At 46.2% G+C, this 27,679-nt stretch overlaps 1 protein-coding gene across 3 annotated transcripts in view; it reads left to right on the plus strand.

Moving 5' to 3' along the window:
* The window catches only part of RNGTT (RNA guanylyltransferase and 5'-phosphatase), a 1,651,651-nt gene that overhangs the window by 717,350 nt on the left and 906,622 nt on the right, over positions 1-27,679 (plus strand). For all 3 annotated transcript variants that reach the window (XM_085611178.1, XM_085611177.1, XM_085611179.1), the window contains exon 10: positions 3,430-3,501. In XM_085611178.1, the coding sequence (XP_085467304.1) occupies positions 3,430-3,501 (72 nt within the window). The remainder of the gene's footprint in view (positions 1-3,429; positions 3,502-27,679) is intronic.

The following is a 27,679-nucleotide window of genomic DNA, read 5'->3' on the forward strand; positions in this document are numbered from 1 at the left end:
GGTCAAAGCTCCAGAATGCTTTAATACAGTGATAGACTACAAATATACGTTTTGGTGAGATGTAGCGTCTTTGAACCTGCCTCTCTTCTGGTCGCATCACTTCCAGCATGGTAATGTCATTTCTGTTCTGCACTGGGAATGGGATGGCTGCAGGAACCAGGTAGAGTTATCAGGAATAGAGCGAGCTGTGCGCCAATAAGTCATCTATGCCTGCACTCTCCTCCTAGGCCATGTCAGCTAAAGGTCTCAGTACTGGACATCATGCTGATATTGGACGCTGCTTGAGACCTGATTCTTTGATTCCATCATCTCCATCTTTATTGGTGAGTGGGCTGTGTGAAATCATGACAACATAGTGTGCTGCTTGAAGGATACTACACTGGTGCGCTTAATGCTTGAAGTGCAAAATGGCTGTATGCCGATATCACTGCACTGGAAAGTGAAAGAAAACTTGAACCCAAAAGGGCTAGGAAACAGTGACTGTCTAACTGTTGAGCTAATTCTACTAAGTTGATTTTGGGGTACAGTTATTTGTGACACTAATGAGGCGGGTGACCTGTCCTTTTTCTCATTTATGCATTGTGTTCTGACAAACTGTAATAGAATTGTAGAAAAGTGGAATATTATCTTTTGTTAGCTTTTCTGATGTAGCAATTTTCTAATGTCACCGAAACCTCCTATTTGCAAGTCATTCAGTCGCACTATCAGCAGCACAAGCACAATAATGCTGTGTATGAGGAGTCAGACTTTGTATTTTGATTTGTACCTTAGCACAACTCCCCCTGAGATCTTAGGCTGAAGATCCTCTCCTGGTTGCGCATAAACCACAACTAACCGAGTTTAATTAAATGTTCAATAACCATTCTATTCATTCATTTGCTCACTGTCCCACAAGACTGGAGCTCTACCTCACAGAAGTCTCTTACGTTGACTGAAACTGGTCTTGGGTTGCTTGTCTTCCGATCTGGAAGACGGGCCAGGCCTGGCAGTTCAGGATGGACAAACTGTTTCTGTCGGAGAAGGAACAAGACTGACTTGCATATGACTGGTCTCTGTCTAGAGTGGAGTAGTGGGCAAAAAATGCATGAACTCGATCCTGGCACTAATCTGATCTGACAAAGAATTGTAGATGTTATGAGTTGAGGAAATGTTTTTTTTCCCTTTCTATAATGCCAAATGTTCATTGTATTGGTGTTCTTTCCATAGTTACAGTTCTTAACTGGTATTGTCTCATGGGGTCTCTTAATTCTTTTTTTTTTTGCAAATCTCTTTATTGATTTTATTTTTTCAATATACATAATTCCTGCATGCAAACAGCACTGGACTTCGATTTATATTATGGATACGGTACACGTATGCATTTATGTCCCGATTGCAGTATTTAGACAATAGGAATATGATAAAGGAGTCGGGGGACATAAAAGCAGGACAATAATTAGAACCATACAGTTCTAGTTATCTTGTGCATCAAATATGTTATTACACGTCTATTACTGTCTGCCTTTACATGTATTTGTATAGAGACAAAGTGGTAACATCTGTACTCAAGGATGGCCAGGTAGTGTCAATGGATTAGATAAATTAGGCAAACAGAAAAAAAAGAGAATTGCATAAACTAACAAAATGAACAACTAAACATGTGTAACAGATGCTCAGCCCATAGTGCCCTACCGTGTCTCATGGGGTCTCTTCATGTTGCTCTGTTACCACGAATTACTAGCATTCTAATGACAGCAATAACTTCTTCTGGGCAGACTTTGATAGCAATGCTCATTTACACATTCTCCTTAAACTATAATCAATAAATACATCATTCATTATCTTCCACTAATAAAAGCTTTGAATTCTTCTTAGATCCTAATAAATCTGGTGGAAATATAGTTGATAGTCACAAATCACTGTTTGTTGAACTCCATTTATCATATTCTATACATCCTCTTGGCAAACCTCATTTTAAATGTACTTCTTTTCATGAGCGGAAGAGAGGCTTAAGCAAAACTTTCTTTTAGTTGCACAGGGTCTTAACAATAGTATTCCCAGTGTTGAATTTTTTTTAGACAATAACAGTTATCCTGCAATTTGTTGTGTGAACTATATTAGGCATTGTGTTTATATAATTAGATGACCCCTGGTCTGCCAGACATGTGAGGCTAGGTGGAAAACAAGAAACCCTCGTTTCAACCCTATCAGATATTTCAGTTCTGCCTCAGTAATTGCATTTTTATAGCCATCATACATCTGTGTGTGGTCCTGAATCTTAACTCTATAAAGCCCCAAATTATAATTCAGTGGTAGTCCACATTTTAGGGAATTATTTTATTCTGGGCGCTGCCATCAATCCCCTTCAAAAGTTGCAAGTAGCTGAGTTGAAATAATTCTTTCCTGCTATGTTTAGACATGTGCATCATGGAGGTCTCTATTTTATCATCTTAGTGCATGGGTCTTTTTCAAACTGCCCTCATTCTGAAGCATCACTCTTGTCTCTCCGACAAAATTAGGGAAACAATCTGAAGAAGCGTACTCAACCATGAAAGTGAAGAAACTCCTAGACATCTCATCCTAGCCGCTTTGACAGTGTTGTCTAGTGGCCTGTCTTTCAGTTACAGCTATACCGTGTGGTCGATGGCACGGTACTTACAATTCCAATTTTGGAGAGTGGGGAGAATATATTGCACATTATAATGGGTAACATTTTATTTTCACTACAGAGTCAATGGGGATCCATTCTTTAACGCCCCCTTACATTGAAACGGATTTTATAACATCACCTCAGCTGCCGGATTCTCAAAGCATGGCAACTACATTACATTGATGATTCCCGAAAACAATGAGACACATGCGACTGTCAAAAGTCTTCGAGACTTTACCTTTTTTTTTTTTTTTTACATGAAACGGCGTATTCAGGTTCGCCGCTGGCTTAGACTGCAATATCGATCGTGGCTTGTTCAGAGGTTTTAAAGCAAAAAGATGGATGTTCCCCAGTGAACATTTATTTGTCTCCCAGTGCCAGCTGTGCTCGCCACTTGTTTTTAAGATTCAAAACACTTCATAAAGTGCATGCCATTGCTGCCCACCTTTAAAGGTTTAACCATGACTTATGGTTATTAATATTTTCTACAGAATTCACAATGTGGTTATCACTTGAAAACTATTCATTAGAAAGAGTACTGTCGGGTGCATACAAATATAAATTTTCGTAGTTGGCAACAGGATAAGTTGTACCTGTCAATTGTACCATGATCTCTTCAGTCACTTCATTTTAAAGCTCACACTGGCGATATTTACCAATTTCGTAATAGCGTGAGTCTAAGTCTGTTTCAGACCTGGACATGGTTAAACAGTATTTGTGTGTATCTGAAGGTTTTCGCTGTTTACTATCTCCGAAATCGCTTTGTACTTACATTTGAAAATACATTTAATTTGTTTTAGGAGATGATCATTGACAAGGTAAAAGGACAAGTGGTTCCTCGGTACCTGATATACGACATCATCAAATTCAGTGTAAGTACCTGCCGCCTCCATTATAATTTGTCTTGATTTTGTTAGTCACGTTTAATAAATCTCTAGTGCTAGGAAATCAATGTTCATTTAAGGTTGCCCTGTCCTTGATTGTTAATTACATGCTGTTCCTGAACTGTATACCAGATCAAAAACTCCTCTCAATTTGCGTTTTCGGCAATAAAGATAAATTGTGCAAAAGTGGATGTGGTGGCAGCGACGAATAAGCAGAGATGGAGTGAAGATGTCATCTCAAATGTGAAAAGGCATTTACAAAACCAGTAGGTCTAGGTCTGAGTGTGGCAAGCTGGGGCGTTGGTTCTTCTATTTGGTTTTCATTGCAAGGCAGAAAATAGATCCTTCTGAAATGTGTAGCATGCACAAACTGCTACCCTTCCGCCTTCTAATTGAGCTCCTGATGTGCAGGCAAAAAAAGCCAATATTTAAATTGATATAAAATGAAGAATGCACACTTTAAATCAACATTGGAACTGACGAGAAAATAACTATTTTTAGGTGGATTTATCATTCAGAGGGAGTCAATGTGTACAGTGGGCTGACCCATTGCCCCATGCGGTATGGTCTAGTGGGCGGAGGCAAAATGTGAACAGTTTGACAGAGCAGTGGATTGAGCCCACGCACCAAAGCCTCTCTATGTATATATGATACGTATGCCATTTTTGGAAAGACAATAATCCAGCTGGGCAACTAAAGCTGGTTCCAAGGCCAGGTCTAAAATGTGTTATTTACCATTGCAATGTTTTGGGGATTAGGATTGCCTAAAGGAGTTCTTTGAAAATGACTGTGAAATGTGTACCATGCTTATAATGCCCTACGTCATAATAATCATGGGATCTTGATTGGGTAACTGCCTTTTTTCATTTGACGTGTCCTTAAAGGTAGAGGTGTCAAACTTGAATGCGAGCCAGAACTTACCAGGCTTTGACATTTTGGTGACTACTACAAACACTGCTGCCTGTTAATTGCCTATGGTTGTGGGAGATGCCTGGCTAGTGTGGCACATACCATTCAAGCTGACCTCTATTTTTCATGGGGAGGCTGAGGCCTGGTTTCTAGATTTCATGACAGAGGCCAATGCAGTCTCTATGGATCGTGTGCTGAAATGTGCTCAGAAACTGCTGTTTAGGGCAGTCACTTGAAATCCAGCTGCTAAAGTCGGCGAATTGCCGCTGTTGTGTAATATGTTAAAAAGTTGCATTCTGTAACTATCTTAAACTTCTGCGTTTCTCCAGTCACCATTCTTTTGTAATTACCCCTTTTCCTATTGGGTAAATAATTGTAGCAATGTTATCATGACTTACAGCCCTTGTTGAAGTATTTGCTGTTTTAGGATGAAATGTAGCACCCTTTAAATGTAAGAGCTTGACTTCCTATGAATGCTGATGCGTAGCAAGCTGTCTGCATGTACTTTCCGTCATGTTGCATGGATGCCCACTGTTTTCTTTTAAAACATCTTTGTATTGGAGAGCTTGTAATATTTGACTTTGATATTTCCGTTTTAAATGCCATGTTACAATCCATTTCATTGATGTCCAGGGATGGTGGAATCATGACAAATTCTTCGGTGGCGCTCTTTAATTGTTAATTTTTTTAATTTTCAGATGGTATTTTGTACCTGCTTATGCAACTTTATGTATTTCAGTTGTGTGTAGAAAAGGAGAATCTATGCACATAGATGAAGTAATGTTCATTAATAGACAAACCACACACAAACACTCAGCTGCATGGATTTCTGTTGAACTGGCATCAGCGCCCTTCAGGCTCCCCACAGTCTGTTGAGCAAGCAGCATTGAAATGTACTTAACCCTCATGCTCAGGCAACCAGAATGCTAATTCAAGTACATCTCTGTCTGAAACAGATGAAAAAAGAAATTATACATGCCTGCAATTTATAATAATAGTGCTTCAAAACGAGCATACAGCTTTTCACCTAAATATACTCTGGTACTGCCATACTGGGACGTTACTTAATTTTGGGAAGCGATTATTCAAGAGATAATATTATTTTACATTCTAATATCGCAATTTACAGCCCAATAAAGCGACCAAATGACCCTTCATGCCGCGAAAAGTGTTGGCTTTTTCTTGCTTTTATAAAATGAAGATCTGTTATATATTTTTTCTGGAAATCTGAATCAAAACATATTGACTGATCTTGATATAGTCCTTCATTTGAGGCTTTAACCCTTTCTATCTGTACAAATTGAAACTTTCCTTTGTTGGAATGGGGTTTGCTGTGTTAGGCCCAGCCTGTGTCTTTCTCCCACCCCTTTTTGCGAAAACCATTTTATCTTTTGTGTTTAATAGGGTTTGTACCAATGTTCATAATTTACAAAATATATATTTATACCCTCTAAGTGTAGTAGAGCCTGCACACCAGTTAATAATGTAGTTAATGCAAACATTTTGTCCATAAGAGCCATCCATAGCACAGTGTGCTTCTCTAATGGTTCTTTTGATTCGTCTTCTGCAATACATGGGGCTTCAGACCCTGTGGGTGACATGTGCCACTCTTCACTGCTGGTTCATCTTCAAGCTACCTTGCTAGCACTTATATTTATTGTCTGTGTTTATTTCTTAACGCTACCAAACTGTATACATTTCATTCAGGTATAGCCCTTATGTGGTTGGGCTTTTTGATGAAACAAGTGTTTACTGGACATTTTATTGAAGTTAAAACCCATTTGAAGAACACAAAAAGCACCATTGAAGAAACGAATATGATACTCTTACTGACAATATTGGAGCGCTAACGTGAATGTTTTCTAGCTATCCTAAAGGAGAGTTTCAATGTATGAAAGACATGGATTTGAGGATTATGCTATGTTTTTTGCTTTATTTTTCCACAGCACTCATAACAAAATCAGTACTAGACTACATTTTCCAAGAACACATAACAGCATTGTCCCAAAAGGCCATTTGATAGCATACTGTGGGTCCTCTTTCTTCATATGATGTGCAAATCCCAAATATTTAGCCACAAAACTCATTCCTGTTTTTTTTTTTATGTACTTGCCAACAAGAGGTTTTTGTAAGTATAACCTACTGTCTTCATGCCACTGTTATAGAGAACATCATCACACAAAAAGACATATTCAAATTATATACTCTTCTTTACTGACTATCAACACATATTTCCATAGTATTAATAAAAACGAAAATATTTGGAGTGGAGACAAAACCTGTTCCTCTTCCAAGCAAACTTGGACCCTCTCTAGTAGTTGTCGACAAAATAACTTCTGAGAAATGTCGATCAAGCTATTGGGCCTATAATTTGCCGGATCCCGTTTTTCACCCTTCTTAGAAACTGGCACTACTTCTGAACCAATCCAGGAATCGGTTATATCTGCCCTCATTGCTATAGCATTACACATTTGGTTAAAAATACAGGCCATAATCACTGGTTCTGAGGATAAAATATCTCCCAGGACTTTATTGAGGCCTAGTGCTTTGCCCTTTTTAGGTCTCGCCTGAGCCAGCTCATGCGCTGCTCTGGCGAGACATTTTGCAAGTGGGTTTTTGAAAGTCCTACCACATGCTTTTCCTGGCCTCAAGCTTGCGGTTACGCGCGCAGCCGCCATCTGGGTTTTTGTCATGGCTCATTCCTCGCGGCACCCTTTCCTTTCGCTTGCTCTCCCAAGCGCCTCGCTCCGCCCCTCCCCCACCACAGAGCGCGTCCCCGCGATCGCGATCACTTTCGCTTTTACGGCCACGTTACTTTCACAGCTGCACGGGTAATGCTTGTTATAAGTCGATACTATGCAAATCTTTGTGAAACCATTTCAATAGTACACTGAAAGGAGAAATTATAACCTTTCTTGTAGAAGACCCCTCACTCACCAACCTAGTTGGTGATATGCTTCATCATCGGGGTCCCACCCGGAGAGCCGAGTGCCATCCGGGTGTGCTACGACACCTGACTACAGTGGAGCTGGGGTTTTTTTTGTTTGGTGCAAGTGCTAAAGGTGAATTTAAAAATTGGTCAAATTTAACTCTCTATCAAAAAGATTTTTTTTAATTATGGAGCAATTGAACAATGTTAAAATAGATTGGGGATACCATATGAGGTTAAATTGACCTGAGATATCGAAAAAAATGTGAAGTGAAAAAGAAAGTGAAGTAGGTCTACATGTTTCAACCTTAAGGGAAAATCTCCAGGTTTTCTTCAGGACCGATGGTGCTAACCAGGGCGGTCTACACACGCTAAGGTGTACCCTACCCTTGGTTAGATTAAAAAATCCCCTCCTGTATTTACAGTGGGAATGTACCTGTGGAAGAAAAAGAAAGGAAGACAATATATACACAACTTGATATGTTATGTAAACAGCTGTCGATTCAGGCTCCTCTCAGTCGTCACTCTGTGATATTAAGACGTGATTGTGAGTGACTAACTAAACAGTCATTCTATATAACCAACTTCAGTGAATTGGTCTAACTCGTGCTCTGTTGTGGATTACAGCACGCAAACATCAAAGCGGGCTTCCATTCACCCGTTATCACTCCATCTATCCACAAAGAAACAGACAGGTGAAATGGTGCACTCACGAGGCAAGTAACAGGGTGCACATTATAAGTGACGAGTGGTCATGTGACTAGCACGAGTGTCATTCGTCCCACAAGAGAAACACACCATGCCAGTAACTAATTCATACCGACGTGTGCCTTCTTAACTACAACTAACTGAAATAAATCAACAAAAAAGCACTCTCGAATCATTCGTGCGTGGACGAAAAAATATAGTGAAATTATGGAAAACGTAAGGGCCAGCCTTACTATCGATGCACGGAGAGGGTGCCTCGAGGATGCCGAGATCACGTAGTCAAGTTTCACCACAATCTGTAAATAAGCAATATGTGGTATGTAAATAGATCAATGCAGCGTCGGAGGAAACGCTCCGTGATGCCCAACCACATGATAACGGCGATTACTTACTTGGTGGAAACTTAGATCAGCTCTTCAGCTTACAACCGTAACCCGCAACCGCGTCTCAAAAATGATCGAGACGTAATGGGTGCCGGTGCGGGAATCAAATATTTCCTGGTTGAAGGCAATAGGTCAAAAACGAGCCAATCAGAGTGCATGTGCTCCCGGAGGGGAACCAATAGCCAACATTGGCCCTCTCAAATGGGCACGTTACCTACTCCATCTAAAACAGCACGCAACCTCAGCGTCATTTTCGACGACCAGCTGTCCATGAAAAATCACGTGGTTAAGATCTCCTCCACTTGCATCACTATCATTAAGTGGTTGCGTAAGATCATCGGGATGCTTCCCCAGGACACTCAGAAAACCGTGGTCCAGGCCTTAATCACCTCTAGACTGGACTACGGGAACATTCTTCTCCTGGGAGCATGCAAAGAGGTGACTCGTAAACTACAGACAGTCCAGAATATGGCAGCGCGACTGCTCTGTAAACTACCCAATACATCCCCTACCTCCAACTCTCTACGCACTTTGCATTGGCTCCGCATTGAAAGCCGGACAAAATTTAAGGCCCTTTGCTTCATGCACAGAATAAATGCTGGCCTGGCCCCATCTTATCTTAACTCCTTGGTACAGCATTACTGTCCCCCCCGCACTCTTCGATCATCGAATCAGCATATGTTCTCGGTTCCTAGAATCAAAAGATCCAGAATGGGTGGCTGTTCCTTTGCTTGGTTGGCCCCTTCACTCTGGAACTCCCTTCCTCTCCAGTTGCGTACTGAACCTTGCTACCTTAAGTTTCGCAGACAGGTAAAAAACTGGTTATTCAATATGTAACAACCTTCCTCTCTGTCTCTTCCCCTCTCACTTGGTTTCTAGCGCCGGGAAACCTACGGGTAGCTGAGCGCTTTACAAACTTAAATATAATAATAATAATAATAAACGCTCATCATAAAAGAAATAGCAACTCACATTTTAAAGGGGGAGCGTGATTGGTGTCTGGGGACGCTCAGTGTTGTCAAGCGAAAAGCGGAACGCCCATCTCATGCTGAGTTCATTGAGCAGATAGCGAAGTGCCCGTCCCACAATGGTGTGAATAAAAATACAATAGGGGGATGAGAGCGCGCTCATGGTAAACAGCGGGCCATAGAAAAAGGCATGCGGTCCCAACAATCAGGATCCAGGGTCAAGGGCCAACAAGTCTAAAATATCTGCAAAGTATGATACTAGGGGGACTCCAAAGGCCAAAATAAGAGCAAAAACGTCCCAGGGTGAGACAGAGGAAACCGATATAATGATGGGAGGGGGATAGAGACCAAGGTCAAAAGGTGGTACAACAGATACTCGTACATGGAAGCCAAAGCAAACAGACAATCAGACCAGTCATTCTCATTCCACGACAGCGGGAGAAACACACAATCAATATTGTAATCAGATATGTATCAGATTAGAGCTCATCTATTTGGGAAGGACAGAGTTCCATGGAATGTTATCATTCAGACCATTTTTATGAGTTGATAATCTATACACCCAACGTTGTTCTTTTTCAAACAGTCTTTCTTGCATTTTCTCTCCTGTCTTGATTTGTTCAATGACAGTCCATTTCAGATCATTGGTTGTATGGCCATTAGCTAGGAAATGTTCTGTGAGCTTTGTCATTTATTTTTTGCACCTGATAGTGCTGCGGTGCTCGCAGAAACGTTGTTTTATTTTTCTGCTTGTCATGCCTACATATTGGAGTCTGCAGGGGCAGATGATTCTGTAAACTACATCTGAAAGAAACACGTTAGTTAGATTCCTCACCTTAGAATATCCCCAGGCATCAGACTGGATCCGGAAGATTTTTCGTCAGCAATACCCCTTGCGCGTCGCTAGGCGTCGTCTGCGGCTCCGCGTCCGTCGTCGGCGTCGTGCGCCGGAATGACGTCGTCGGAGTACTTAGACGCCGCCCTCGCGCGCTGACGTCAGTTCTTCTTTTTTCCGCGCCAGTAAGCGCAGATCCGGGAGAGCTACCCCTTTAGTCATTTTTTGACTAACTTTTTCGATCCTTTTTGATCTTGTCTCGACTTCGGTGCCGGTAGGATGCCTGGTTTTAAAGCCTGTGCTGACTGTAGCCGCTTGATGTCGGTTACGGACCATCACCGCCGGTGCCTTTACTGCTTGGGCCTCGACCACGACGCGGAGTCGTGTTCGGACTGCAAGGCCCTGACTTCGAAGGCTAGACGGGAGCGGTCCCGTAAGCTTCTCGAGATTCGCCACTCGGCTCCGCGCGCCTCTCGATCCCGGTCCAGGAGGAGGTCCAAGGATCGGTCGCGGAGCCGCAGCCGACGTCACCATCGGTCGTCGGGATCCAAGTCTTCGGGTAAGTCGAAGCATTCCAAGAAGTCCAAGAGGCGACACCGCTCTTCGGACTCCGCGCGACTCGGCCGAGGGTCAGGGTGGTTCCACCCCCGCGGCTCCGGCGGAGCCGCAGGCGCCGCGCAAGTCCCCATACCCACCGGTCCCTGGGACAGATGCGACGCCGGCGGAAGTCAGTGCCTTCCTCTCGGCCATGAGGAGCCTGGCTCCGCCGTCGACGCCCGCTGGCGCACCTTCGGGCCCCGCGGACCCGACTGGGCTGCCTTGCCTGCCGGCGGCTCCGGCCCCGGCGCCGTTGACGGCTCCGGCCTCGACGCCGCAAGCGCCCGAGGGACCCGTTCCCAAGTCCCCGCCGACGCCGGTCGACCTCGTAACGCCTCCTCTGCCGGCGTCGACACCGGTACCACCCCCGACGCCGACTTCGCTCGACGTCGAGCCCCGGTTCAGCCCCGCTCCGGGCCCGGCGCCGATACGGCGTCGATGGACGCCGCGTTCGGCGCCGCTGGAGACACATTATGTCTATCGCCCGGCTCCGCTCCTTCCGCCTGTATACCAGGAATCGGATGATGGGGACAACTGGGAGGGATCCGAGGATCCTATGGCCCTTCAGGCTCAAATGTCACAGGACTGGGCAGATGAACTGGGGGAGGCCAGTGGCCTGGATACCTCTCCAGACACTGGATTCGTCTCTCCTCCGACTGTGGCTTCGGAGGAGGGCGCTGCTTTCTCTGTGGTGCTGCGCAAGGCGGCCGCAGCCCTTGGGCTCGAGCTGCCTGCCGTGGCTGTGAGGACTAACGTCCTCACTGAGGTGCTTCAGTCTGCAGCAAGCTCCACTGAGCCTCTGCTGCAATTCAATGAGGCCCTCATTGACGTTCTGCAGGGCACCTGGTCCAAGCCCTCCACAGTTCCTTCTGTGGACAGGAACGTCGCCAGGCGCCACCGCCCTGCTCCGGGCGACCCCAGTTTTCTGTCCCAACACCCTACCCCTGAGAGCCTGGTTATCCAGGCCTCTACCTCCCAATCCTCCTTCCCGACCGCCCCGCCGGACCGGGATTCCAAGAGACTGGAACAGTTTGGCAAGAAGCTGTTCTCCCTTAGTTTGGGCCTGCGGTCTTTGAACACCGCCTGTCTCTTGGACTGTTATTCCCACTCTCTGTGGGATGCGGTGGAGGACGTGCTAACCCTGTGTCCGGAGGAGGTCCGGACACGACTTACCCAGGCTCTGGCCGATGGGAGGGATGCAGCACGACATGCTATCCGATGTGGGCTTGACACTACGGACTCGCTGGGTAGGGCCATTTCTACCACAGTGGCGCTTAGACGTCACGCCTGGCTGCGGTCCACGTCATTTTCGGGCGATGTCCAGAGCACTCTCATGGACATGCCCTTTGATGGCACTCGCCTTTTTGGAGAGAAAGCGGACAGTGCGCTGAATCGCTTTAAGGACTCCCGGGCTACGGCCAAGTCCTTGGGCCTCTCGGCCCGCGGTCGCAGACTTCCGCCTTTCGCCCCTTTCGTGGCCAAGGAAAGGGTGCCTCCTCACGTGCGCCTAGCCGCAGAACCAACCTGTGCGCGGTCGCGGACGTGGTTTCCGCCGAGGCGGTTCTGGAGGACGACGAGGTCAGCCCACATCCACCCCGGCAGCATCCGCCTCAAAGCCTTCCTAGTCCGAGCTTTCAGGCCCATTCCACGCCAGTGGGCGGCAGAGTTCGCCATCACCTGCTCCACTGGCGGTCCATCACATCGGACAGGTGGGTGCTGCAAATCGTCCGAAGGGGCTACTCCCTCCCCTTCGAGACGACCCCTCCAGCCATGCCACCGCAGCACCACCGTATCTCGGGGGATCATTTGAATCTTCTCCACGAGGAAGTTTCGGCCCTCTTGGCCAAGGGGGCCGTCGAGCGCGTTCCGAGCCCAGAAGTAGGTCGTGGTTGTTATTCCCACTACTTTCTGGTTCCCAAGAAGGGCAAAGGGGGCCTACGCCCTATCTTGGACCTCCGGAACGTCAATGCCTTCCTCCGGAAGGAAAGGTTCAAGATGTTAACTTTGGCTCAGGTTCTCGCTGCCCTAGACCCCGGAGACTGGATGGTAGCGTTGGACTTGCAGGACGCATATTTCCACATCCCCGTCCTGCCGGCCCACCGGCGTTACCTGCGGTTCACGGTGGGCCAAGAGCACTCTCAGTTCACCGTGCTCCCCTTCGGCCTCACCAGTGCCCCTCGGGTGTTCACGAAAGTGATGGCGGTGGTCGCAGCTCATCTGCGCAGATCAGGGGTTCCAGTCTTCCCCTATCTCAATGACTGGTTGTTGAAGGCGGGCTCGCCCCAGACAGTCGTCTCCCACCTCCAGACTACGGCGGATCTCCTGCATTTGCTGGGATTTTTCATCAACGTGCCGAAGTCACACTTGAGTCCCTCTCAGAAGCTCCTCTTCATCGGAGCGGTTCTCGATTCGGCGCAGTTCCGGGTCCATCCACCGGAGCAGCGGGTCCGGGATATACAGGCCCTGATTCCCATCTTTCGGCCTCTATCCTGGGTTTCGGTCAAGCTAGTGTTGCGGCTTCTGGGGCTGATGGCCTCCTGCATCCTACTAGTGTATCACGCCAGGCGGCGCATGCGGGCTCTGCAGTGGGACCTGAAGTTTCAGTGGGCCCAGCATCACGGCAACCTGTCCGACCATGTCTTGATCTCGGAGGGCACTGCACAGCAGTTGCAGTTGTGGCTCACGGACCGCGATTGGGTCAAGAGCAAGAGCCTCTCCCTTCCCCAACCGGAGCATGTCGTAGTGACGGATGCGTCCCTCCTGGGATGGGGTGGCCATATGGGAGAGGCGGAGATCAGAGGCCTCTGGTCTCCGGCGGAGTCTCGTCTCCACATCAACCTGTTGGAGTTGAGAGCGATCCGACTTGCACTGAAAGCCTTCCTTCCCTCTGTCAGGGGAAGTGTCGTGCAGGTGTTCACGGACAACACCACCGCCATGTGGTATTGCAACAAACAGGGCGGGGTAGGGTCGTGGACCCTTTGTCAGGAGGCTCTGCGCCTCTGGACATGGCTGGAACACCAGGGCATCACCCTGGTGGTTCAACATCTGGCGGGCTCTCTGAACGCCAGAGCAGACAAACTCAGCCGCCGGTGCATGATGTATCACGAATGGCGTCTGAACTCCGAAGTGGCGCAAGGTCTCTTTCAGCAGTGGGGAGAGCCTTGGTTAGATCTATTCGCCACCGAAGAGAACGCGCAATGTCAGCAGTTCTGCGCGTTGGAATTTCCAAGGCGGCACTCGCTCGGCGACGCTTTTCGTCACGAGTGGAGCTGCGGTCTGTTGTACGCCTTTCCGCCTATACCACTTCTGCCCAGAGTGCTGAAGAAGATCAGGAACGACCGGGCCCAAGTCATCTTGGTGGCTCCGGATTGGGCACGAAGGTACTGGTATCCCGAGCTACTCGGTATGTTGACCGATCCTCCGATACGTCTGCCCCTTCGGGAGGATCACCTGTCGCAGCAGCAGGGGAGGGTCCTCCACCCGAACCTGTCCAGCCTCCACCTCCATGCGTGTAGATTGAGCGGCGGCAGTTGATGCCATTTAACTTGCCTCCTGAAGTTTGTGATATCATTCTGGCAGCCAGGCGTCCCTCCACAAAGACGGTATACGCCTGCCGGTGGAACAAATTTGTGGCATGGTGCACAGCAAAGGCTGTGGATCCCCTTTCCGCCCCTCTTTCTGAGGTTCTACTGTTTCTTCTTTCTTTGGCCCGGCAGGGCTCTGCCCTGGGCACCCTGAAAGGTTATCTTGCTGCCATCTCTGCCTTCTTGCGGCTTCCTGATCAGCCTTCTCTTTTCAAGTCCCCTGTAGTTACACGCTTTCTCAAAGGCATTACTCACACGTTCCCTCCTGTCCCTTTTATAATGCCTCAGTGGGACTTGAATCTTGTTCTCACATTTCTAATGTGTGCTCCCTTTGAGCCTCTTTATAATTGTCCTCTTCGTCTGCTGACGCTTAAGACTGCTTTTCTGGTAGCCATCACCTCGGCTAGACAGGTGAGTGAGCTCCAGGCTTTATCTTCAAAGCCTCCTTTTCTCTCTGTTCATCCGGACAAGGTTGTCCTTCGGCCTCGTCCCTCCTTTCTTCCGAAAGTGGTGACTCCATTTCATCTTGGGCAGTCTGTCACCTTGCCCACCTTCTTTCCGCCTCCGCATCCTTCCAAAGAGGAAGAGAGGCGCCACCGTCTGGACCCAAAACGTGCGCTCTCCTTTTATTTGGACCGCACAAAGCAGTTCCGGGTGGACGACCAACTTTTCGTTGGATACGTGGGTGCTAAGAAGGGGAAAGCTGTGCACAAACGGACCATCTCTCGGTGGGTCGTTTTGTGCATTAAAATTTGTTACTCCTTGGCAAAAAAGGACCCTCCTGTTGGGCTGCGCGCCCATTCTACTCGGGCCACAGCGGCTACTACTGCTTTGGGACGGGGTGTCCCTTTGCAGGACATCTGTCAGGCGGCGACGTGGGCTTCGCTACACACGTTTGCCAGGCATTATTGCCTTGACAGCCAAGTCTGGAGGGATGGCTTCTTTGGCCGTTCTATCCTCCAGGACTTTCTGGTGTGATCTTGGTTCGCAGACCCACCACCGGGGATGGTATTGCTTGGGTATCTATTCTAAGGTGAGGAATCTAACTAACGTGTTTCTTTCAGATGAACAAGTTACTTACCTTCGGTAACGATGTATTTGTAAGAAACATTAGTTAGTTAGATTCCTCACCGACCCCCCATCCTCCCGGTTCTGCGAACTGACATCTAGGGTTAAGGTTATCCTTTTCAGGCCCCTAGATTTTATTTTTGGCACCAGTGTCGGTCTTTGCATGGCTCTGCGTTCCTGGCGCGGAAAGCTATGTACAAGAACTGACGTCAGCGCGCGAGGGCGGCGTCTAAGTACTCCGACGACGTCATTCCGGCACACGACGCTGACGACGGACGCGGAGCTGCAGACGACACCTAGCGACGCGCAAGGGGTATTGCTGACGAAAAATCTTCCGGATCCAGTCTGACGCCTGGGGATATTCTAAGGTGAGGAATCTAACTAACTAATGTTTCTTACAGATACATCGTTACCGAAGGTAAGTAATTTGTTCATTAGTACTGTTGCAGTTAGTATGTGCTCTCAAGGTCCATACCTTACCAGTTTCTAGTTCTAGAGTTTTTGTGTTCTCTGTAAGGTGACAGACACTGCAATTACCACATTTGTAGTGTCCAGTGACGTCTGGAAGACCCCATGCGTTGAGGACAGTAGTTTGTTGTGCTTGGACTGCTATTTTGGGACGTGTGTTCACCAGAGTGTCTTTTAAGCTCCAGGATTTTTTATAAGAGAACAAGGGTTTCTCCCATTTGAAATTGCCGGTATTGAGAATTGTCCAATGTTTGTTAATAGATTTGGTGACTAGGTTGGATACCGTGTTATATGTAGTCACGCAAGTCAACGGTAAGGTAGCTTCTTTTGGGAGTCTATTTTCCAGTAGTGCCGTTCTTGGTTGGTTACGTGCCCGTTTCTGGCACTTATTGAGAATTTTATCAGGATAGCCTTTTGATGAAAGTTTTTTGGTGAGATCAAGGGCTTGTTTTTTGTAATCTTGAAATTTGCTGCAATTACGCCGTAATCTTAGGTACTGGCCATATGGAAGATTTTCCCTCAGGGGTCTAGGATGGAAACTTTCAAACCTCAGTAAGTTGTTCTTTGCTGTAGGTTTGTAATGGGTTATTGTCTCAAGGCGGTTGTTTTCTTTTGTAATCACAACATCCAAAAATACCATGGTGTTTTTATCTTTGGTGTGAGTAAATCGCAGATTCTGATCACAGGTGTTGATCCACTGACAGAATTCCCCTAAGTTGTTTTCTGGTCCTTGCCAGATCGCAAGGACGTCATCAATATAACGTCTCCAGAAGGTGATGTATCTGGAGAAAGGATTCTGTTCAGTGAGTATAAATTTCTTCTCAAAGTTAAACACATAGAGACATGCCACGCAAATGTGCTTCCCATAGATGTACCCCCCGTTTGAAGATAGAGGGTACCTTCAAATTCAAAAAAAAAATTCTTTAAGGCCAACCTGGCACATTCCAGAACAAAGTTCTTGGGTGGTCGATATGTCCAGTTAGTAGCATCAAGGGTGCTCCTAAGAACTTAAAGGGTATCATCCTGGGGAATGCTTGTATATAAGCTTTCGATGTCAAAGCTCACCACTATCGTGGTATCATTGACTCCGATGTCTTCCAGGAGTTGAAGGAGACTTTTAGTGTCTTGAAGATATGTGGTAGTGTCCTGAACAATGGGTTTTAGGAAGACATCACAAAAGCGTGATAAAGGCTCCAGTAAAGAGCCAATGCCTGAAACAATGGGTCTACCAGGGGGAGGGAATTTGTTTTTATGCATTTTTGGTAGCGTGTAGAAGTATGGAATTTTTCCTTCACTGTCACACAAAAAGATTGCCTCTTGCCCTTATTTTGGCCTTTGGAGTCCCCCTAGTATCCTACTTTGCAGATATTTTAGACTTGTTGGCCCTTGACCCTGGATCCTGATTGTTGGGACCGCATGCCTTTTTCTATGGCCCACTGTTTACCATGAGCGCGCTCTCATCGCCCTATTGTATTTTTATTCACTCCATTGTGGGACGGGCACTTCGCTATCTGCTCAATAAACTCAGCATGAGATGGGCGTTCCGCTTTTCGCTTGACAACACTGAGCGTCCCCAGACACCAATCACGCTCCCCCTTTAAAATGTGAGTTGCTATTTCTTTTATGATGAGCGTTTGCTATTGGTTCCCCTCCGGGAGCACATGCACTCTGATTGGCTCGTTTTTAACCTATTGCCTTCAACCAGGAAATATTTGATTCCCGCACCGGCACCCATTACGTCTCGATAATTTTCGAGACGCGGTTGCGGGTTACGGTTGTAGGCTGAAGAGCTGATCTAAGTTTCCACCAAGTAAGTAATCGCCGTTATCATGTGGGTGGGCATCACGGAGCGTTTCCTCCGACACCGTATTGATCTATTTACATACCACATATCGCTTATTTACAGATTGTGGTGAAACTTGACTACGTGACCTCAGCATCCTCGAGGCACCCTCTCCCCGCATCTATAGTAAGGCTGGCCCTTACGTTTTCCATAATTTCACTATATTTTTTCGTCCACGCACGAATGATTCAAGAGTGCTTTTTTGTTGATTTATTTCAGTTAGTTGTAGTTAAGAAGGCATACGTTGGTATGAATTAGTTACTGGCATGGTGTGTTTCTCTTGTGGGACGAATGGCACTCGTGCTAGTCACATGACCACTCGTCACTTATAATGTGCACCCTGATACTTGCCTCGTGAGTGCATCATTTCACCTGTCTGTTTCTTTGCGGATAGATGGAGTGATAACGGGTGAATGGAAGCCCGCTTTGATGTTTGCGTGTTGTAATCCACAACAGAGCACGGTTCTACCAATTCACTGAAGTTGGTTATATAGAATGACTGTTGAGTTAGTCACTCACAATCACGTCTTAATATCACAGAGTGACGACTGAGAGGAGCCTGAATCGACAGCTGTTTACATAACATATCAAGTTGTGTATATATTGTCTTCCTTTCTTTTTCTTCCACAGGTACATTCCCACTGTAAATACAGGAGGGGATTTTTTAATCTAACCAAGGGTAGGGTGCACCTTAGCGTGTGTAGACCGCCCTGGTTAGCACCATCGGTCCTGAAGAAAACCTGGAGATTTTCCCTTAAGGTTGAAACATGTAGACCTACTTCACTTTCTTTTTCACTTCACATTTTTTTCGATACCTCAGGTCAATTTAACCTCATATGGTATCCCCAATCTATTTTAACATTGTTCAATGCTCCATGATTAAAAAAAATCTTTTTGATAGAGAGTTAAATTTGACCAATTTTTAAATTCACCTTTAGCACTTGCACCAAACAAAAAAAACCCAGCTCCACTGTAGTCAGGTGTCGTAGCACACCTGGATGGCACTCGGCTCTCCGGGTGGGACCCCGATGATGAAGCATGTCACCAACTAGGTTGGTGAGTGAGGGGTCTTCTAAAAGAAAGGTTATAATTTCTCCTTTCAGTGCACCTCTCTTTATCCTTGAGGTATTGAATTACCTTTGAGGGTGTACTCCTTCCATTGTTTGTTAAAATTTGTTCTAGGGGACTAGGAGTACCCCTAACATAGAAACCCTTTCTCTCTCATTGTTTTTGTAAACCATTTCAATACACAAATATTGACATGTTGGAGATGTGAATGCCCACGCCCTCCCAAATATGGGCATGAACAGCATTCCAAACATACCAGTCACATAATTGCCACTGACAGAGAAATACTCAATCCTATATTCTTTTACGTCGCCATGGTTCCCCCAATTGGTCAGTACTATTTCTAGATCTTTGTGCAAAGCCTGCTAAAGCTGATCTTCTAAATGTTCAATCTGTGTTTCCTCGGTATTGTTAGCGGTCACACACGTCAACAATGCTCATTGCTGGTATCTGGTTTCAGTGTTTCCTTTTGCTGGTCCGCATACCCGGAGCAAGGTTCCTAAAACTGTACTTCTAATTCGCACTGAAATGCTGCCAGTTAGACCAGGTAAGTCCTTTGAGAATTCACTCTCTGTTAGGTATTTAGTGATATACATAAGCTTGTCACCAAGATTATGTATTCTTCCCCAGCAAGCTATGAGAGCTAGGCACTGTCCAACTCTGGCACTGTTAATATCTTTAGACGTGGTCTGTTTTGTAGCATACAGTTGACTTTCACTGTGAATGCCACATGATTGGCAGAGAAGCGCTTGAAAGCGGGCGTTGCCTAGCTCTAGTACTTGCTGTAGATCAAGGGCTAGTTTTGCCTACATAACTTCTAACAAAAGTTCATTGGTTCTGGTTTCTGAGGAAGTTAATCACTTCAACAGAAACCTAAAATGTTTGATTTAATGCCACCCACATCTTTCTGGTGTTCAGTAGCCAATAGTGTAGGAATTAAAGAATGATGTATTAACAATGTGCAAAACCAAGGGATTCCTGAGCTTTCAACCGACCTAGTGATTTTTATTTCACCAAGTCTGGAAAATGTATTGAACATGGAATATGTGATTATTGCTATATCAGTAATGCAAGTTACTTTTGGAAGTTTGTGCTTTGGCAGCAGTACTTACAAATGATTTTCTCACTGACTCTCCCTCTTGTTTAGGGGTGGCACGTCTGATTATTGACCAACAAGGATTTTGTGAAGTGATGTCTAGAGTACAAATAGAAAATTTTGAATTTCTTGTCCAAGGTCCAAAGCTTTGTATTGGGCTGCTCTGTCGCACCTTGGGCCAATTGTAACAACCGTCCAGTTCCTACAGCCCAGTTCAGTTTATATTATCAGTTCTCGACTCCTCTGACTTTCCATAATCTGACTCCATTGTATTGTGAAAGGGTTTTCAGTAAGAATACTTTTTGCACTCAAAATATATGATGATTCTCTGCGAATTTCTTTGCTTAGTGCTGATGGGTGCGCTCATCATTCATAGCGATACTTATAAGCTCTGAGACTAAGCCTCTTTGAGCCCCTCTTTTGAGTGTTATACGCAGCTTTTATACTGATTGATGCAACCCCATGAAGTACATGTTGACTATGATTATTTTCAAGACTGGAAAGATTTTACAAGGTCATTCCCTTGAGTGAAGCACTGAGGGTTGTGTCCGAAGTTGCAGTAATTTTGCATTCACAAAGCTACCTGCTTTGACCATACTTTTGCTGATATTCTGGGACAAAAGACGGCATGTGGACATATAAGCACACATTTCACCACATGTGCCTCATGATGCTACAACACATAGATCATTAGGTAAGGGTTTATTATTATATTTATTTTCCTGATATTCAATTTCCTGTTATTGGTGGACACCTATCTTGGAGCGGTAAATACAATAAATACATAAGTAAAACGTTAGCAAAAGCACATTTTTAGAGAGGAGCCGCCTAGTAGTAAGCGTTGCAATTGTCGTGCCCGCCTGAAAAGGTAAAAAAAAAAAGAAAAACAGAAAGAAAAAGATTGTAAAAACATTTGATGCGGTTGGGCAATGCAGAGGTGGAGGATGTAGCAGGTCAGTGCTTCTGATGATCGGGGGTGAGTGAGCAGGGAGAATCTGAGGGAGCTTCTTATTTAAAATAATTTTTAAAAAAAAGACATTCGGGAGGTGCGGGGGAGCAATGGATAAGCTGGAATGTGGAAGAACAACACTAAGAACGAGGGGTGAAGCAGGGGGTGAAGAGGGAATCAGTACATTGGAAGAGAGCAATACAACTCAACTACTCCAATGCAAAAGAAAAAAAAAAAGTTCCTTGAATTTAAAAGTGAGAGGAAGGCTAAAAGCCATACATGCCAAAGAATGCTAAAGATGCTATGCTCCTGGGGAATGAAAATCTCAAAAAGAGAAATATGGTCTGGTACTGCCTAATCCCCCACCTCTTTTAATCTAGGACCCTTGGGGTGGGGACCGTCCCGGCTCCCGCGAGGCTCACCGCCCTCTTTACCCCAAGGCAAACAATTCAAATACCACACTGTTTGGATCAGGGGTCGTAAGACCCCGGCCGTATTTTATTACATAAAATAGTCCACCATTAAAATCTCCTTGAGGGACGATGAACTGATGCAAGCCTTCCCCCTGCGAGACAGGGTGCAGAAACTGCAAAACAAAACCATGAAGAAAACCAACCATCAGTGCATCTTCCTTGCAACTTTTAGAGCATGTGTAGGCGCACATAGCGTTTATAACAATCTGAGGACCACCTACCAATCTGCTGCACCTCACTTCCAGTAAAGCCCCTGACCACCGCTTCAGTGGCGGTCCAAAACTGCGTGAATCTAAACCAGCTTTCTTGATGTCTATACCCATGACCCTCCTAAACTGCAAAATAGTGAGCGGGGTACCTTCTGCGTGGACCAGTAATGGCCCCCCCCCTCATCCTTTGGACGGTGCGCCAGGAATGTTTCCAGCATGGCGATGGGACAGCAAGCGCTTCCTTCTGCCCTACGCAAGACTACTCCTTCCCCTCTGCCTTACTGATCAGTTTTGGTCCTGGGTATTGTTATCCATAATGATTGCCCCTAAATCTTTACATACCCCAACTTAAGCCTCCCCTTGCTAATCCATTTTGTTTTTTGCTACTAGTTCCCCTATCCTGAAAGCGCCGTAGAAGGCTAAACAGAAAGCGGCTTGAAACAAAATTGTTTCCCCAGCAGAATTGCACACTTGGTGCTGGGCATCCATCAATGTGGCCAATGTCTGTATCCCTATGGGTCTTCTTACGTCCAGCTGCGCCCCCTGTAAGCGTTGCCACCCTTTTAAAGCTTTCCACACTTAAAAGTGCCGATAGGATCCCCCTCACACCTTGCTTTTGCAAAAAAGGAAATGGCTGCAATATGTCGCCTTGCTGATGCCACTGAGCGCCCCTCATCTCTCATAGTTCTCAAATAGGAAACAACTGACCGAGTGTCATGCCATATCTCATCCCAACTGTCCCCCAAGAAATAGCAGTAATCCCCAAACGCCCCTTCGTATGCCCTCCTGGTCCTGGGTGCTAGGCTAGCTGCCACGAGGTCCGATAACTGGGGGCACCAAGCTGCCAAAGCTGTTCTGGGAAAGGCGTTGGGTTCTCTGCCGCTTCTGGTTGATGGGACCTGAACACCTGCATCTTCAAGCGAGAGAGCCCATCAGTGGCATAATTCAATACTCCCGGCACATGTTTGGCTCTAAACAGCAGATTCATCCTCATTCACAGCAGTATTATCTCCTTTAGAAGCTGCAAGATCATCTTACATTTTGCAGTTTGGTTATTGATACATTCCACGACAGCCATGTTGTCTGACCAGAATACCACAGATTGGTTCATCAGTTGTTCCGGCCAGATGGACAATGCCACCAAGATGGGGAACAGCTCAAGGAAGTTTATGTTGCTTGTAAGCCCCGTGAGCACCCACCATGCTGGCCAGCGTTGGGCCACCCATGTTGGACCTAGGATGGCGCCAAAACCCTCGCTACCTGCTGCGTCAGTCATCAACCCTATCTCTGGGCTTGACCTGGGAGGACTGGGCCACACCACCTTACCGTTGAAGTCCCGCAGGAATTACTTCCATATTTGCATATCCTGTCTGACCTCACTGGACAGTCTGGTGTGGTGATGTTTCTCCCTGAGCCCTGACATTGCTTGTGCGATTGGTGCGCGAGAAAGGCCATACCATTGAAATTATGCTTAACTCAAAGTTTAATTGCCCCACAACCTGCTACAGCTGATGTAATGTAACCTTCTCTTTTGTCAAGCAATTCTGTAAGACAGCCCCAAATGCCGTGATTTTTTCTGGAGGCAGTCGTGATACGCCCTGCACTGAATCCAACTCTATCCCCAGGAATTCAATCTCCGTGCTTGGCCCCACCGTCTTGCCTTGTGCCAAAGGGCCCACCAAAGTCTTGCATGAGTGCACAGAACTGCTGCAATGCCCACCTGCAATCTTGCGATCCTGGTGCTCCCAAGAAAAGGAAGTCATCTAGGTAGTGTAATACCCACTGGTGCCTCGTTGCTCGCCTGAAAACCCATTCCAAGAAAGAGCTGAACTTCTCGAAATAGGCGCAAGAAACTGAACATCCCATAGGCATACAGTTGTCCACATAATACTTCCCTTTGGATTGGAAACTCAACAGATGAAAATCCAGCGGGTGTACCGGCAGTGAGCGGAAAGCTGACTCAATATCTGATATGGCCAACAATGCGCCCTGCCCCAACCCCCTGAGCATCTCCACTGCTTGATCAAAAGAAGTGGACCTGACACTGCATAAGTCATCATCAATGGCATCATTCAGGGACTGGCCTCTGGGGGCCGAAAGATTATGAATCAATCAGAATTCCCCTTGCTCTTTTTTGGGAACCACCCCCAATAGGGAGCAGACAAAATCTTGCATTGGAAGATCATCGAATGGGCCTGCTACTCTGCCAGCTGAACCTTTTTCTCAATTTTTTCCGCCACAACCCCTTCATTGGCCCTGACAGCTGATTCTGGCAATGAGACACCCCAATGTAGCCAGGTGCGGGGATCCTGAAGCCGTCCCTGAAACCTTCCAATACAATTCTAGCAGATTTGGGACAATTGTAACTGTTTAACCATGGTATCAAGGCACTTGTTATAATGGGAGACCTGGCCTTATCGAGGGACACACTCTTAATCCTGCTTCTTGCCCCGCCTGTCCTTTGTTTTCTTAAAGCATTTGGACCCAGGATGTGAGGAGTTGCCACAGAATGAACATGCTTGTTTGAATTTACATGGACCTGTTGCTCTGGTACACGAGCGCCTATTGAAATCTCAACACGGCCCCTTACTTTTTCCCCCGCCCCCCAAATTACCTGGGGTGCTTGAACGAAATGACTGACCCCGGGAATTGTCTAAGGGCCCTTCTCTTAGATGTGTTAGGTGATTGATCATGTCCTGATTCCAGCCGAGGGCTGGATCAGATGCCTTGGCTCTCCTAAATTCTTTGTCATAGTCCTTGCATCCATTACCATCATATTTATCATGTGCACAGGTAATTCTGTTTTGATAACACGCCATCTTTGAGCCAAGCCCTGGGAAACGCTCACACATGATTGACATGAAAATAGTAAAACCCTTGATCCAGTTCACCAGATTCTCCTCGACCCTATACTTCAACAACATAGTAGCCCACTCTCTTGGATGTATCCATTCCTTGTTCTTTTGTCCTCCTCCCTTTCCGCCTCATCTAGTAACAGGGAAAAAATATTCACGTAACTGCCTTTCCAAATGTTTTCTTTTGTTTCCTGTGACAAATGCCGCCCTAGTTGTTCCCAGGGTGATGTATCTCACCTAAACCCAAAGGTGGCAAAGTCTGTGGCATACCCGTTGCTGCTGACTCCGCTGGTTTCATTGCTCCTGCATCCAATGGCGTTTCTACTAGGGGCGGAACTCCTACACCCCCTGTTGGCACCGTATTCCCAGGCATTGCACCCCCTGCCGGTACTGCTGGCCCGTCTCTAGGCTTAACCCCATCCAGTTTTGCCACTATCTGTCTGGCCTTCTCCATTGCTTTCTCCCCGCTCCCTGACACTCCCGCCGCTGGGGACCAGTTACCCACTTTCTCTAAACAGGGGAGTAGTGCTGCCAGACTAGATAGCAAGTCAGTCTGGGCTGGTGTGATTCCTGATGGCCCCCCTGACAAAGGGACAGGTGGGGCATGTAGGTTGCCGCCCGCTGCTCCTGGCTGCCCGTCAGTGGGAAGAGCGGGACACAGTGCACCTTGCTGACCCCCCGCTGGACCCCCTGCCCCCCCATTTGCTTTTGGGACCGGTACGGGATCCACCGCCTGGAGCACCACCCCCTCAGAGCCTGGCGCTGTAACCCCATCCAACCTGTCCGCTCCATGGGTGTAGGTGCCCCACCTTTCTTAGGTCTACTTCTCTTGGGCACTGGGGGAAAGCTGCCTTAGGGGTTAACCCAGCTCCCCTGGGCCTATCTTCTGCCCCCTCTTGCCCATCCACCTTATCCCTTAACTCGGCTAAAGCCTGGCCCATGTCTTCAACTTTCTTCATCATGGACTCCATTGCCCCCATTTTTCGCATCATCGTCTCCATGAAAGTATTCATTCATGAACGCTGCTTGTTTTGCTTAACCTTAGGGGCCATTTCTAGTACACACTTAATTGCACTGCTCCCAAATGCGCACGTACTTTAAGCACGAACTTAAGCACCTGCCAAACAAGCCCCACAATGCTCTGTAAACCCTGTATTATTACAAGAATAATGAATCGGCTAATAAAGAGCAAAACCCCAACCAACAATTTTTCACAGAACCGATGGCTCACACTAATGGCCCACTGTGCTTGAGATGCAGCTGCCCCCGGCCGGCCACCAGCACCCACGCAACCAGAGCCACGCCAACCAGCTAGTCTAGTGGGTCGGGTGAGTAATCTCTAACCCGCGTGGCTCCCAGAAGCGGTGGAAATGCAGCCGGTGCTGCCCCAGTGAAAGTCCAACGAACGTCCTGTGTCCTTTGGCGGCCAAATGCCCACAAATGTAGCACTGCCCCTTCACAGACAAACGCGACCGGAGCGTGTCTGTGTAACTTTGCTCACGCCGCCTGCAGAGGGACAAGGTATGAAGAGAAACTGCTCCCAAACTCCCCCCCCCCCCACTTTTCTGATGCCTGAATGTCCTGTTCCCCGATGAGTTCTGAACTATTTGTTACCCCCATTACAAATATCCACATCTGACCCTACTATGGAATTGGTATTATCACAACCTTTACAGACACTGGATTTATCTACTTTGATGATTAATCCTTCTACTGTGGTTGCAGTACCGGATGTCCATGACTTTTCCACTCTTCCGCCTGCAACAGATCTTTTAACATCAAATCTAAATACCACTCTTCCTATTTTTAACTTATCCAGACATCTACTATCTACTGAGGAAACGTCACTCCTTTCCAAGGGCCTTTCTTTTGTACCTACTGATCGTAGTGATTTTTTTAAATTACAAGAAGGTCTACTGTTATTCTTCAGACGTATTCGAATGAAACAATTCTTTTCTGAGAAAGCCAGTACGGATAAACCTCTTGAAACGCAATTCCATTTACCCTCAACCTTTTTGCCTCCCTCATCCATGATGCCACCGGATATCCTTACTTTCGAGAGACTTGTTCTATATGAAGTTAGGGAATTACAAAAACAATTTCAATTTGTTCCCTATAACTTGCCGCTCTTAGAGAAACATGCTATTAACAGCTTGAGTAACAATAAAAACATAATCATAAAACCCGCGGATAAGGATGGTGGAACAGTTATCATGGATCAGGATAAATATGATGCTGAGATTATACGACAACTTAGTAATTCTGCACACTATCAAGCCCTACCATCAGACCCATTGTCAAAAATCTGTGATAAAATACTGACAATAACTAATCAAGCTCTTCATTTGGCTATTATAGCTAAAAAGGAATATGTATTTCTTAACAACCCTTATCCCAGAACTCCAGTTATATATGTACTTCCTAAAATTCACAAGAATTCTACTGAACCACCAGGAAGGCCTATAGTATCTGGGTGCGGCTCCGTGTTGGAGCCTCTTGGGAAGTACATTGACTCGATTTTAAAGGAATTTGTCCCATTGACTGACACTTTTGTCCGGGACAGTACTCACTTGATTAACATCATAGAGGACCTCCCTTTCAATGTCGAGACTGACCTTATGGTTGGTCTCGACATTGAATCTTTGTATACCAATATTCCTCATGCTGATGGACTCCTTGTTATTAAACATCTTTTGGATACTAGACCAAGACCCTTCCATATCCCTAGTGAATTTATCCTAGATTTACTACACATTGCTCTGACCAACAACTATTTTCTCTATAAAGACACTTTCTACCTTCAGGTGAAAGGAGTCTCCATGGGCGCTTGCTTTGCCCCAAACTTTGCGGTATTGTATGTATATCATCTTGAGACCACACACATTTTATCCACTCAGAATCCCTTCTGGAATAACATCAAATGTTGGCGTCGTTATATCGACGACGTCCTTCTGCTTTGGCAGGGACAACAAGATGAACTTCATCTATTCATCTCATGGCTTAACAGTTGTCAAAGTCATTAGACTTTTACCTCGGATATAAGGAAGAATGATTTATCGTTCTTAGATTTGACTCTTCATTCTGAAGATGGCATTATCGGTACAACACTCTACTGTAAACTCACCGAGCGTAACACCTTGTTAATGTATTCCAGTTACCACCCCCGTAGTTTACGGGATGACCTACCTTACGGACAGTTCCTCCGTATCAGGAGGAACTGTAAA

The sequence above is a fragment of the Triturus cristatus genome, chromosome 6, assembly GCF_964204655.1.
Source record: "Triturus cristatus chromosome 6, aTriCri1.1, whole genome shotgun sequence".
NCBI lineage: Eukaryota > Metazoa > Chordata > Amphibia > Caudata > Salamandridae > Triturus > Triturus cristatus.